This window comes from Cajanus cajan, chromosome 6, assembly GCF_000230855.2.
Source record: "Cajanus cajan strain Asha chromosome 6, NIPB_CcT2T_4, whole genome shotgun sequence".
Classification (NCBI taxonomy): Eukaryota; Viridiplantae; Streptophyta; class Magnoliopsida; order Fabales; family Fabaceae; genus Cajanus; species Cajanus cajan.
Window position 1 is genome coordinate 57,770,898 of NC_138522.1, and position 14,026 is coordinate 57,784,923.

Below are 14,026 nucleotides of genomic sequence, written 5' to 3' on the forward strand. Positions count from 1 at the left end.
TTTCAATGGCCTTCCTCGATCCTACTATTCGCGATTCTCTTCTATCTCTTTCCAGACTTTACTAGGTCCATCACAAACCTAAACCAACCACGTAATTCTTTTCTTCCTTTTTTTCTCCGAATGGGTCATAAATTCTTTAGCCTTTGTTGATGCCAAGATTCATCTTGCAAGGACAGGAAAAAAACACAACTAAATTTTCTATTTCTGCAAAATATTCTTTAAATTAACGCATTTAAAAATTAATAATTAATTGTTTTGATGCTTTTATTTAATTGTATGTAATTTCATTATTAAAATAAAATACACAAAGGCACTTTAGCCCTCCTTTGAATTAAAAGAAAGTACACAAAGACAGAAAAATAATATAATATTTAATATCGTTAATAAATATTATTTTTTAATATTATATTCATTAATTATAATACATAATTTATAAATATAAATAAAAATAAAGTAATTAATTTTATAGTACTTTAAATATTACATTAATTAAATATAATATGTTTATTGAATTGTATAAGCGTGTGCAGACCTTTTTCTATTTTAATTTGTATAGTTGTAAGAATTTTTTTGGATCAACTAGTGAACTTCAACGTTATCTTGCTTTGCACTAATATGATTTATGTTTATTTTTAAAACATTAAGACTTCTATATTTAGTTAATGTATAAGACTTTTAAATTTTATAAGATATCAAAATTTTGATATTTGATCGATATATTTGAGTTTTTAAATTTTTAAAATATGAAGATTTTAATATAAAAAAAATTAGAATGTGCAAGTATGGATATATTAAGATTTTGATCTTTTATTTAGAATTTTTCATATTGTTATAAATGTATTTTGAATTCGATGGATTTTTGCCTTAATTTAGCAAATTAGACTTATCGAAGTTGTTTAAATGCATGTTTCAGTTTGAGTTTCACAAGCAGGATCTTAAGCAGGTCGAAACGAACCTGTTTACTCACTATTTGTTACACACTTACACATTAGCCCAAACAAGATGATCAATTGGACTTAAGGCCCATCTTTTGATTACATGCCGTCTATGCTTCATAACTGGACCTGACTCGTGAGAGCTTGGTACTCGAATAACTACACCACCCTCTCGAGTATTTTCCCATTTATGGCATACCACTATTAACAATATATATTTTAATAAAATAATGATACATGTAAAACGAAAATTATATAATAATTTGTATAATATTTACTTTTATAATCATTTTTATCCATGTTTTCATTTATTATAAAAAGAAATAAATATAAAAGTGATGTTATACATATTATTGTATAATTTTTGTTGTACATGTAATATTGCTCATTTTAATCTTTATTTTTTATTTTTTTAAAATGTGTCTATATGACATTGTCAATTTGGTTACCTGAATGAGTATGGACATTCTATTCTTCTATGTGCTTCTAACTTATGGCATTAATTAAATAAGATAAACTTTTTCACATTGGAATCCAACTATTTCTCCCATATATAAAGTAATTAATTAATGCTAAGTGACGACTTGAATACAAAAAACAGAGCAAAGCAATGGCTTGTATTTGACTGAGAAAAGGTTGCCACTTTCTCAAAGTGGGTTGTTGTAGTTGCATGAGGGATAAGTATGGAAGGATAACATCAATAGGCAATCTACAAATGGAATAACTTACGATGGTGTAAAATAAAAGAAAAATAATGCATAAATTATCTTTTCTATCGTTTGATTTTTCTCTCTTACGTGTATTCATGAGACATAATCCAATATTAAATATAAACGCTTTTTTTTTTTTTGGTAAAATTTTTAATCATATTTCGTTATTAACTTGCGAAAAAATAACTCATTCAAATTCAACTAAAGTTTACTTTGTGATGTACACAAAAAATGACTCTGTTAGTGTTTTATTGTTAAATTATTAAAAAAAATATTTTGAATTCATAATATGAATTACATTGATTAATAATTTTTTATATATATACTTCTTACAATATTTACTAATGCTGAAATATAATATTATATTTCTTTAAACTTCTTAGTGATATCGCACTTTCTTTCTGCTTACGATCTTTATTAATGGCTTTTGAAGATTCCGCTGTGATTATATATTTCACACTAATTTTATCTTAAAAATCTTGTTTATTTTAACATCTTTTAATTTCTCATCAAACTAATTTATGGGGAAAAACTATTTATTTGTTGATGATGGTCAGTATTACCTATGTCATTCTACCATTACTACTAATGGTGCGTGAGAAAATTGCGCTCAATCCGTGGACACGACTATTGGTGCCTCTATGCTTGTTTATATACTTAGGTTGCCTTTATGAATTGGATTAATACTCGACAATTATTAGTGATCCTTCCACTTTAATTTTCTTTTCTTGTGAAAAGTGATCCTCCCACTTGATGTCCCTATAATTCCTAAACAGTCAAAAGACAATGATTTACGGCCCATTTTAGCTCCTGAATAAAGAGTATGAACCACAGCCATCCATCTAAAGGATCATTAAAATGATTTGACCGCATGTGATGTATGTGTATGTGGTTGAGGAGTATAAAATATATACAACAGTGTTGCTGAGGAACTAAAGTGATACCAATTTTGAACCAAAATGAAACCTATTATGGCATCTTCGTCGTCAATAGATCTTGCAAACCACTGTCAAGATTTTTCTGTGTGCCGTGTATGGGTGATCCATAAGTGAATTTGAGTGCCAACACACTTTGGTGGAAAAAAGAACTAGTTAATAATTAGCAAAGCACTTGCAACTAGATTATATCATATTGATCCAATTACTCTCGTGTAAGTAACGGTGCTTAATATCTCTTCAGCACATTCTAAAGTACTTAAGAGAAAAGGGGTCATATTATTAAAAGTAAAAAAAAAAAAGATGATCGTTATATATGAAAACTGTTTTGGTACGGAAAACTTCCTGTAGAAAAACTTGGCAACAGTCCTGATCAACATTCACCAAAAGGAATTTACCTCTACTTAATTTTTGAAGGAGGTTATATACTTGTGTTTGCAAATTCTATGGAGATAACTTCTAAAAAATTCTGCATGATTTCCTATTATTCTAATTATCCTAAATATCCATAGTTCTTAAGGTACTATTGAGTGTTTGTCTTGTTCAAGTTAGTACGTAACCGATATAACAATATATATTTGATTAGAAGAACAATTTACTCTCCACTTTATTCCGAAGGTTGCAGAAACAAACCTTTGAAATTGTATATTTAAATTTGGCTAGAGATTTAAAAAGGGGTATTAACTATTTCTTCCATTGATCATGACATGCATGCACCACGTGTGATTACTCCTGTATAAACTCCAGATGATTTCACGGTAACAGAAGCTAGCTGTTAACCAATTTTGTGTCACAAAAATTAAAGTGTAATATAAATTGCTTTTGCAGTTTGCTTGTGAACATACAACTGTGAAAACGGATAATATATGAATTGGGATGAGAACAATAAATGTTAGTGATATTCATAGCAAAAGTTGGCAACCATCACAAAGGGAAAGGAAAAGGAGGGGGTGGGGGACCACTCTGTTTCGTGGACGCAACTAACTGAGCAAACCGCGTTTATTCTCACACCAAAAGTGTTACGTACGAGACCTTTTGAATTTGGTTGCAGTGCTCAATTTTTATTACCCATTTGATATAAGAGTTTAGAATACCCTATGTTCTCTCTTCAACCAATTAAGTTACACACCCTCTTAAAGGTTCCGATATGTATATTTGTTGGTGTACCAATCTGGCTTAGGATATGATCTCAACCACATATGACACCAAGTTAATATATCGACATGAACTCAGTTATATACATTACTAAGTTAATAGTTGGTCATGGTTGCTTATGGAAAAGGTGTATTTTATTGGACGATTTCTCATCAACATTTGATGCCCACAGTACACACAGATTCGTATATTTCTCATTGTGATCATGGCATAATGCTTGAACTTGAACATCAACGTAATCATGTTTGTGGAATTGTAGCATAATGAACCCAAATGAATAACGTTAACGTAATAAATCAATGTGTTGGTTTAGTTTTAAAGTTTTTAAAATTAACTTTTGTACATTAAATTTTTTTGTTTTGTATTAAGAATAAACTAATGCATGTTGATCGACAAGGTTTGCAAAATTATTTATTTTAAAAAATGATTCATTTTTTTATTTAAATGAAATTAATTTCCCTAACAAATTAGCAAAAAGAAAAGTCTTAAAGATTATTAGTTTTCTTAAAATCAAATATTTTACCATTAATTTAAAAATTATATTAAATTATCAAGCAATTATACTATGTGTTTTGGATAAAGGATAAATACAAAGTTTGCTTTTGCAAATGCGTGTGCTGTTTGGGGCCATAGTCTCCTACCCATTAAGACCATCGTAGATGTGGCATGAGTGATAATTTTTTCACACATCACGAAATATCTGATTTATCGTTTCCAAGCGGTGCCCAATTTATCGTTTCCAAATTCTAAAATCTCATGCAAACGTACATCAAACATCAAGTCAACGCATAAATGACTACACAAATACATTCGGTTAATAAATAAAGTTATGAAGATAATTCTTTTTCAAAATTTTCAAATTTCAACGGCTATTTTTAACATGAACAAAATTAAAAATGTTTTTTTTAATAATTATATTCCTTGGAAACAAATATTCAATTACTAGTTAACTTTTGAAATTAGTTAAAAATTTCTTATACAAGCATTTAATTGATAACAGTTTATTCTTTTATAAAAATAAATACAAAGACAAATAAATTAAGTAAATATGATTTCACATTGTCTAAACCAATGTTTGTAATTTGAATATATCACTTTTAAAATTTAAATAAAATAATTTATTTTTTTAAGAATTTTAAATATTTTTAGATGAAATATCGTTTGGATTGAAAATTTTTAAAGAATTTAAAATATAAGTATTTATAATTTTTTTTAACATACTAGAATTTTAAATTTTCTCCAAAAAATAAAAATTTACAAATTTTCATATTTTTTCTTTCTTGTCTCGCTTATATATTTTAGTTTTTTCTTATCTTTTATATTTTATTTTGTCACTCTCTTTCATCTCCTAATCCTTAATCATTAATTTTCATAATGCATTCATAGTTTATAATAAATTTTAATGAATAATAATAAAAATTCTTCCTTATGAATTATTTTTTAAGAAAGAATATTTAATTAATTCAATAAATCAATAACATCATTCATTAAGTAATTATTATTTTAAAATTTAAAGTATTATTATTAAATAATTATTACTTCTTTTATTTTATAATAAGTGTTGAGAATAAATAAATAAATAAATATATAAATATATTATTTATATTTATATCTTTATTGTTAACAAAGGAAATATATTTTTTAGTGTATATAAATTTTTGATTAATGTACTTCTATAACTCTTTCTAAATTATTTTCTCATGTCTTTTTATTTAATTATTCTCTCTTTTTTCTATTTCAACTTTACATTCAATTTTTAAACTTATCACCCTTAAAATAATTACTTATTACTTTTATATTTATGTTTTGTAAATTGAGGTGTCTTTTTTTTTCTTCTAGTCCCTAATAATATCTTTTAAAAAGTTATTGTTTTATTGCATTATTTCTAATAAAATTATTAATAATAAGATTAACTTTATGAAATTATTATTTTTCATCTATTTACAATTATACAATTGTTAGTAATGATAAATATATATATAATTTAATATATGAATGAAAAATATAATATGTGTAACTTAAATAAGTTAAAATTTATATAATTATAATATTTTATGGGTTAAAAAGTGTATAATTGTTATATTTAAGAGACTCAAATTACTTAATAAATTTTGAAGGATTAAAATCACATAATTACGATACTTAAAAAACTAAAATTACTCACTTAAAATCTTAAAAACCAAAATTGTATATTATAATATTGAGAGATAAAAATATAACTAAGCCAAAATAATAAGTTAGAAGAGATAAAATGTTAAACAAATATCCAAAATATTTTCACTCTGAAAAAACAAAATCCCTTAAAAAATAATCTAAAAAGTCCTAATTCAATACAGTTATTCTAATTTTTAAAAAAAAAATAATTTATATTATTATATAAATTTTTTATCTCTTTTGATAATCACTTTGATTTTTATTTTTATATAAATCTTTTTGTCTTTGTTTATTTTATCAAAATACCTAAATGGCTTATCCTTTTTAAGTATCAAAATTTTACTAATTGAATAGTGGTTTCATTTAGTTGCTTTCTATTTGTTTTCATTTTATCCGTAAATAATTAAGATTGACACTTTTTTACATAAAAGTACTACTTTTTTTTTTTTTGTGTGTATAAAACATATAGAGGCACTTACCCCTTTATATTTTAAAAATATATATTTAAATTTAAGTATACGAGGACCTATATTCAATCTTTATTATGATCATTTATATAATATTTAAAAAATATTTAAGTTTAAGTATATGAAGATCTATATTCAATCTTTATTATGATTATTTTTATAATATTTTTTATCCTGATCAAAATAAATAAATAAATAAATAAATTTTCTATTCTAAATATAAGTATAAAAAAAATCATGCCAATTAAAAAATTATTTAATTTCACTAATTTCATTTAAAAAAGTTATTTTTTTAGATTTTTCTTTCTTAAAATCTGATATTAAAAAAATATCATAAATACAACCTTAATAAAGTAAAAGGATATTTTGTGAATAATAGCATTAAGCAAAGTTAAATTAATTAATATTTACTTATATTTAGTATTAATAAATATGACTTTTATATATATATATATATATATATATATATATATATATATATATTCGAAATCTGTTGAAATATTTTTCAATACTTTTGCAGATACAGTTTACTCGTTAATTATTCATTGAAAACCGTGTTAGAGATATAGCAAAACTGTTTTTCTTGATAAATGATAATTATACGTTAGCATAATTTATATCGATTCACAATTTTTTTATTAATAATAAAGACTAAAAACACATACAAGACAGGAATAACGATTTAATTTAAAAGATGTTATCTTTAAAAAAAAATGTTATGAAAATATGTATCTTTTTAGTTTAATAGTCATGCAAACAATGTAAATTTTACATATTCAACCAATTAAATATAATTATTAAATATTTTTAGTTATTTTTCTAAAATAATAATTTATAACTTTTTTTTATAAAAATAAAAAATATTATAAAGATGGCCGTAATGTGAATTGAATCTAGGTCCTCATGTTTCTAACTATCTCGATCTTTTCCCTCCCAACCATTGGGCTAATCCTAGTGATTAATAATAATTATAATTAAGCTAATCCTAGTGATTAATAATAATTTATAATTGAATGAGAATGTAAAAATATATATTTTTTTATCGATTATAACATATTAAAATTTATAATTTATAATAAATTTTAACAAACTGCCGTCAAAAAAACATAATATTTAACAAATTATCAGATATGGGTGGCGATCCGTTCATGTATAAAGGAGGAGAGCAACATCCGATATTTTGACTTTTTCGCCGAGATAAGACGGAAAAGGTGACGTTTTCTCGGATAATGACTTGCAGTTGCACACGTCAATCTCTTCTTTAACATTTGGCAACGGATTCAGATATAAAGAGACGCCACAAAAACACGACCAAATTTTCGATCCATCTCATCCCAATCCCCGCCACCTTCTTTCTCCGACTCCTTCACTTTGCTTTCTTCATCGGAAAAAAAAAAACATGAAGTTCTGCAAAAAATACCAGGAATACATGCAAGGCCAGGAGAAGAAGCTTCCTGGCGTTGGCTTCAAGAAGCTCAAGAAGATCTTGAAAAAGTGCCGTAAACAGTGTCCATCCCAGAAAACCATTGATGGACCCTTCGCCGCTAAAACCTGTCCCGATCATTGCCCAGGTCACAAAATGTTCTTTTTCTTTTACCTTTCGTTTCAAAATTTAACTTTTTTTTCTTTTGTCCGGCCATGGCTGTCCCGATCAAATTCGGGATACCCTCACGGCTGGGACAACAGTGTAACTAACCACTACACCAATCCATTCACTTACTATTAATAATAAGCTCGATCAACTGGAGATAGAATAAATAGAGAGATGGAGGGAGAAAAAGAGACTCTTCTCTCTGCTTTTTCTATAAACCAATTCCAAAGCTTTTTTTCTTTTTTATATAATGAGACTCTTGTTTTGTTGTTATTGAGAGAGATGTTTCAGCTTTTGTTATTTGATGCATGAATGTATTTCCATCTATGTATCCTTTGGCTAATGCAATATATTTATTTAGTGTGCGATGGGACCTTCTTCCCTTCCCTTCTCAATGAAATGTCAGAGGTAGTAGGGTGCTTTAATCGGCGTGCGCAGAAATTGCTGGAGCTACATCTCGCTTCTGGCTTCAGAAAGTATTTTTTCTGGATCAAAGGCAAATTGAAAGGGGACCATACTGCTCTGATTCAAGAAGGCAAAGATCTTGTTACTTATGCACTCATAAATGCCATTGCAATTAGGAAAATACTAAAGAAATATGATAAGGTGTGCCTATGTTTTCTGCTTCTCAGATCAATTTTAATTAGGACAAAACTTAGATATAGTTGGTCAGATGCTTTTGCTATTTTGACGTTGCTCTCCAATTAAAATTGACGGTTTACGTAACACAGAGGAAATATAGGTTAACAAATTCACATCAATGCAGAAAAACTCTAATTTTGAATGAAGAATAATATCAAAATCATGTAATTTAAGTTATGTGCTTTTAAAAATCCTTCTAATTTGGTAGCTGTGCTAATAGTAACTAGTAAGTTTAGTCAATTTCGGTGAAAAATTTATGAGAAGTGTTTGTTGTATGTTCCTTCTACTACTGTCACTGCAGATTCATTATTCCAAGCAAGGGCAATTATTCAAGTCACAGGTCCAGAGTATGCACAAGGAGATTCTTCAGAGTCCCTGGCTTTGTGAGCTTATGGCTTTCCACATCAATTTAAGGGAAACTAAGGTCAAATCAAGGAAGGCACCTGCTTTCTTCGAAGGATGTTCTCTCACATTTAAGGATGGGAAACCGTCACTTACTTGTGAGCTCTTTGATTCTATCAAAGTTGACATTGACTTAACTTGTTCAGTATGCTTGGTGAGTGGTTCACTGCCCATGATTGGATGAATTTGGTCTCAATTTAGTGTTTTATTCATAGTATATTAGAATATTATTGTTTCTAGAATGCAAGCAAGATCTAGTCAAGTCAAAGAAAATGCATTACAATTTTAAACTGAAGTAGACTTCTATTCCTAACAAAAATAATGATACTTTTTCATCAACTATCTTATTTGTATATGGTTTCACTTATCTAATATACACCAGCAGCTTTGCTTTTCTGAATGAAAAGCATTCGACTTTAAAAAATAAAGACAGTAATAACATTATCATCTTAGATTTTCAACTTCAAACAATATGTTTCAGAGACAGAGTCCTATATTTTGCTTCCTTTTGTTATCCTCTGATATTGTTCATTGGCTCCTCTGTGACAGGACACAGTGTTTGATCCAGTTTCTCTGACTTGTGGCCATATATTCTGCTATATGTGTGCTTGCTCGGCTGCATCAGTATCTATTGTTAATGGACTTAAGGCTGCAGAACCTAAAGAGAAATGTCCTCTATGTCGTGTGGTAAGCTTCCAGAATCCAGATATGTGACATTTATGTTGCAAGCTCCCCTACAACCTGATTATTGTAACTGGAGTGTAAAACATGGGCGAAAATTTTCATTTTAATTGATTCCGTAACTTTTAAAACACGTGTATACATCATGTTAATTACTCAAGATTCACCCTTTGCTTGTCATTAGAGCTGACCAATGGATGTTCACCAATCACCTGTTAATAACCTTTCTCATGAGATCAGGATCATACTCAAATCTTTACTTGCCGTTAACTTTTTAGAGCATATTTTATGTGAAATTTGCTAGAATTCAAGCATTGAAGCTAGTTTTACCATCTAATATTTAGATCTGCCGAGTAAGTTAAGGTCAAGTTTGTGCATTTCCTGTTCCATTCTTGACCTTGGTTATTTTTTTAATTCTGTGATGCCTGATGAGTGATTAATAGCAATTTTTAAAGGAGGCTCTCTTCAATATTTTAGGCACATTAGTTCTGAACAACTTTAGGCTGTTAAGAATTGGCTAGCAAAATCATTTTATATTCTTTTCGTTTTCTGGATTCGAACCAATTAAAATAATTGGCTACTTATACTTAATTCTACTGTTGTTCATTGCAGGGTGCAGTTTATGAAGGTGCTGTGCACTTGGAAGAACTAAATATTCTGTTAGGCCGAAGGTATGATCCTATTTTTGTTCCATTATTTGAGGTGGTAAAGGAAAAGATGGATGAAACTAGTGTTTTACAAATTCAATCCTTTTACAGCTGCCAGGAATACTGGGAGCAGAGGCTGCAGACAGAGAGGGTGGAGAGGGTTAAGCAAATAAAGGAACACTGGGATTCACAGTGTAGAGCATTCGTGGGCGTCTAAGTACATCATGCAATTTTCTTGTTTTAGAGTATAATGTTTATAGTTTTAGGCTGAAATGTGAATATGCATCTGTTTGATTGTTTATGTATGTAACATTCTGAATAAGGTGAAGCTGCTTATAAACCATTTACTAGTTTGTTGGTGGCAATGTTCTTACTTATTGCATGACTTGTGAAGTAAGGGATTCAACTTCATAAATGAGTAAAGGTTAATAATAGTGTCTATTCTAGAAGGTTAACTAACTAATAGAGATAGTAAAGTGGTGAAATATTTATATCAACACCCTTGGCAAGCGGACCAAGCTTCATTTAGTTTAGTATCGTTCTCAGGAATTTGTTATATTAGTAATTTCTATTTTAATGATTTATGAAATAACATCAATATAATTGAGAGTTGATTCAATATGAAAATGAATTAGAACAACAAAATAAAGTCTAGAAGAACAATTGTATAAAGAGTGGATTAGATTCAGGTGTACTCGCTAACTCTTATATCTTCCTTAAACAAATATGATTTCAATTTCATTACTTCCACGTTCATTTAGTAACTCAACCAAATTCCTCAAAATTGAATCTTAAAGTGATTAATCCTAAATATGATTCCTCTATGCTTTGAGATTAACACTTTGCACTAAGAACGACAACTTGAACAAAGGTGGCTAACCAAATTCAGTCTATTCCTAGATTAAGAGATGATTAGGTGTGAGATTTAGTTCAGGTTTTCGAAAATGTTTTCCAACAAGATTCAAAAATCAAAAAATCATATAACGGGTGATCAAACCGAAATAAGCATTGGGAAAAGAATCATGCACAAATAATGAGAATGAAATGCATATATAATCAAGAAAAAGAAGAGTTAGTAGTTACACCGGAACCAATCCCAAAAGATTTAGCCACTCATGGTGAGGGCCATTACAGAATCAAAGGAGAAGAAGAAATTACAAAGAAAAAGACGAAGAAATGGAGTTGATCCTTGTTCCCAAGCGATCCAGCCTCGAGATCTTCTCTTCAACTTTGTTTTTCTCTATTCGTGAGCTCTCCTCTGCTTTCTCCTATGTGTTCGTCTCTCTCCTCGTTTTCCCTTTTATATTGGTCTCAAAAATAGGAGAATTAATCCATTTTTTAATCCCACCGCTTCAGTTGTGGTCTACAACCATGGCTGTGGAAAGTCCTTCATGCTTAAGTAATCCTAGCATTATAGTTGTAGAATCCACAATCATGATTGTGACTCTCTAGACTCTTTCCTTGCTCTCCAGCATTCATGGCTCGAGCTATGAATTTACAGTCATGGCTGCAAGTCTCCGGATTCTCCCTGATTGCACTCCAGGTTTTCATAACTATGGCTGCAAATCCATAGCCATGACTACAAGTCTCTAGTGCCTCCTGATTGCATTCCAGATTCTCACAGCTATGGCTACAAAACCACAGCCATGGCTGCAGAATTCTGATTTCCAATGTTTTTTACAAAAAGAGAGAAAATTTTCATTAGATTCCTACTACTCTTCTAACCTTCTTATATTCATTTGGTTTTTTCTATTTTGGGGTTAAATATCATCAACGTATTTACAATTTTATCCAAAAAGAGTGTCAAATGCTTAAACAAAAAAATGAATAATAAACACTCAATATAAAGTGAGTTGTCACCCATTCTTCCAAAAATGGACCGAGTTGATTCGTCTTTAAAAATGAGGGAATTCTTTTAAATAGTGTTTTTGCTTCAATTTTTTTATAGACTTATTTTGTTAAAAGTAGTTTTTCTTTCTTTCTTTTTTGGTAAAAGTTTTCCTGTTTAGTTTCTATAGAAGGTTTATTACTTTATTTATGGAGAATGGAGCTTTTGTTTATTAACAATTTTTTGAAGAGGTTCTTCAGAATTGTGTTTTTGTTAACATATTAGATTTTTTTAAAACTGAGGTGTATTAACTATTAAGTTAAAAATTAAAATTGTTTTTTTGGGTTTATTTATATTTTTTAATGCACTGTAATCTTCTCTGTATTAGGTTATAACCAACCATAAAAATATCCTTTTTTTATTTGTTATAATTTCAGTTACTAAATAACAGTGACTACTTTAAAATTTAAACTAATGGATAAAGAAAAATAGCAAAAACAAACTAATGGGTCATGAAAGAATAATAGCTAAAAAAAAGGGAAAGGGTGACGTAAGTCTGAAAGGATTATTTACATTACACACAGCATTTTTCTATATTGTAGTTGTAGTTTTTCAAAACTTTCTACCTGACTTGTACATGATGGTACCTTCCATAGAAAACAAACAAATTTTAGATCAGAACGTTAAAGTTGTTAAAGTGAGTAGGGGTGGTTATACGGACTGGTCTGGCCCGTTTAAGGCTCGGTCCGTAAGACCCGCGTTTTATACGGGTCAGATAAGTTCGGTCCGTAAAATAAATGGACTTATTTTTTAAGTTCGTATCCGGTCCGCCAAAATTTGCGGATAACGGACCGGTCCGCGGGCCTAAATAATGGTTCAAAAAATAAATTTTTTAAAAATAAAAATACATAAAATTAGAAAAAAAAATATTTTTTATTTATATGCTAAATTTTATCATATAAAATTTATCAATAGTTAAAATGGTTTAAAATACTAAATATTTAAATATTTAAATAAAAATAATTACAAATACTTAAATAATAGTACCAAATTTTTAATAATAAAAGCATCAAAATGTCATAAAAATAATTCAAATGACAAATATATATCAACTAAATATAATTTTAATGTCATAATAATTTTAAAAAATTAAATACACAACTTAATATTAAAATCATAATATTTAAAAATATTAAATGTGAAGTTCGCGGACTAGCCCGCGAGCCCGCGAATTAAATCTGCCAAGTCGGCGAACTTAACAGCCCGGGCTCAAAAATTAGGCATAATCATACGGATTTGAAAAAAACGAGCCCGTTATCCGCGAAATCCACGGGCTTACGGACCGGTCTGCGAACCCGGGTCCATCTACCCACCCCTAAAAGTGAGTATAGTTCATGGGTTAACCTTGCTCACTTTGAAAATGGATCAGGAGGTCAAAAGAAAAAATTATTAATCGGTAAGAAAACTCAAATTGATTTACTTTTGACCGGTCCATTTGGATTGAACTTGTGCTGAAATGAGTTATGTATTTATATCTTTTGTTAATTCAATTTATTAATGATTTACTTAATAATTTATTGTTATATATATATATATATATATATATATATTTTATATATATGTATATATGTGTGTGTCTGTGTATTAGTTTAATAAGATGTTTTTTTTTTTAAAATAAAAATAAAGTTGATGTTGAATAACATAAAATTGGTATGAATTTATTTATTTAAGTTTTTTTATGAAATTTAATATTTATAAACAACCACTTTTGTGAACAAATTTTTTTTTTGTTTAATTATTTAAAGTTGTTAACTTTTTAATTAATATTGTATTCATAATATTTAGTTTGATAATTTTTATTTTAAATTAGAATTTTAAA

General features: G+C 28.3%; 1 protein-coding gene across 1 annotated transcript; it reads left to right on the plus strand.

Moving 5' to 3' along the window:
* Positions 1-7,567: 7,567 nt before the first annotated feature.
* Positions 7,568-10,662, plus strand: NLA (SPX (SYG1/Pho81/XPR1) domain-containing protein). The gene is made up of 6 exons (XM_020376142.3): positions 7,568-7,927; positions 8,309-8,553; positions 8,891-9,145; positions 9,541-9,678; positions 10,285-10,343; positions 10,431-10,662. The coding sequence occupies exons 1-6, from the start codon at positions 7,756-7,758 to the stop codon at positions 10,534-10,536; spliced, it is 975 nt and encodes a 324-aa protein (XP_020231731.1). The 5' UTR covers positions 7,568-7,755; the 3' UTR covers positions 10,537-10,662.
* The last annotated feature ends 3,364 nt before the right edge of the window (positions 10,663-14,026 follow it).

Excerpts from the sequence above, each read along its gene's own strand:
- NLA (XM_020376142.3), top strand. The coding sequence starts at position 7,756 with ATGAAGTTCTGCAAAAAATACCAGGAATACATGCAAGGCCAGGAGAAG. Across the intron at positions 7,928-8,308 it reads CTGTCCCGATCATTGCCCAG|TGTGCGATGGGACCTTCTTC; the intron begins GTCACAAAATGT and ends ATATTTATTTAG. Across the intron at positions 10,344-10,430 it reads AATATTCTGTTAGGCCGAAG|CTGCCAGGAATACTGGGAGC; the intron begins GTATGATCCTAT and ends ATCCTTTTACAG.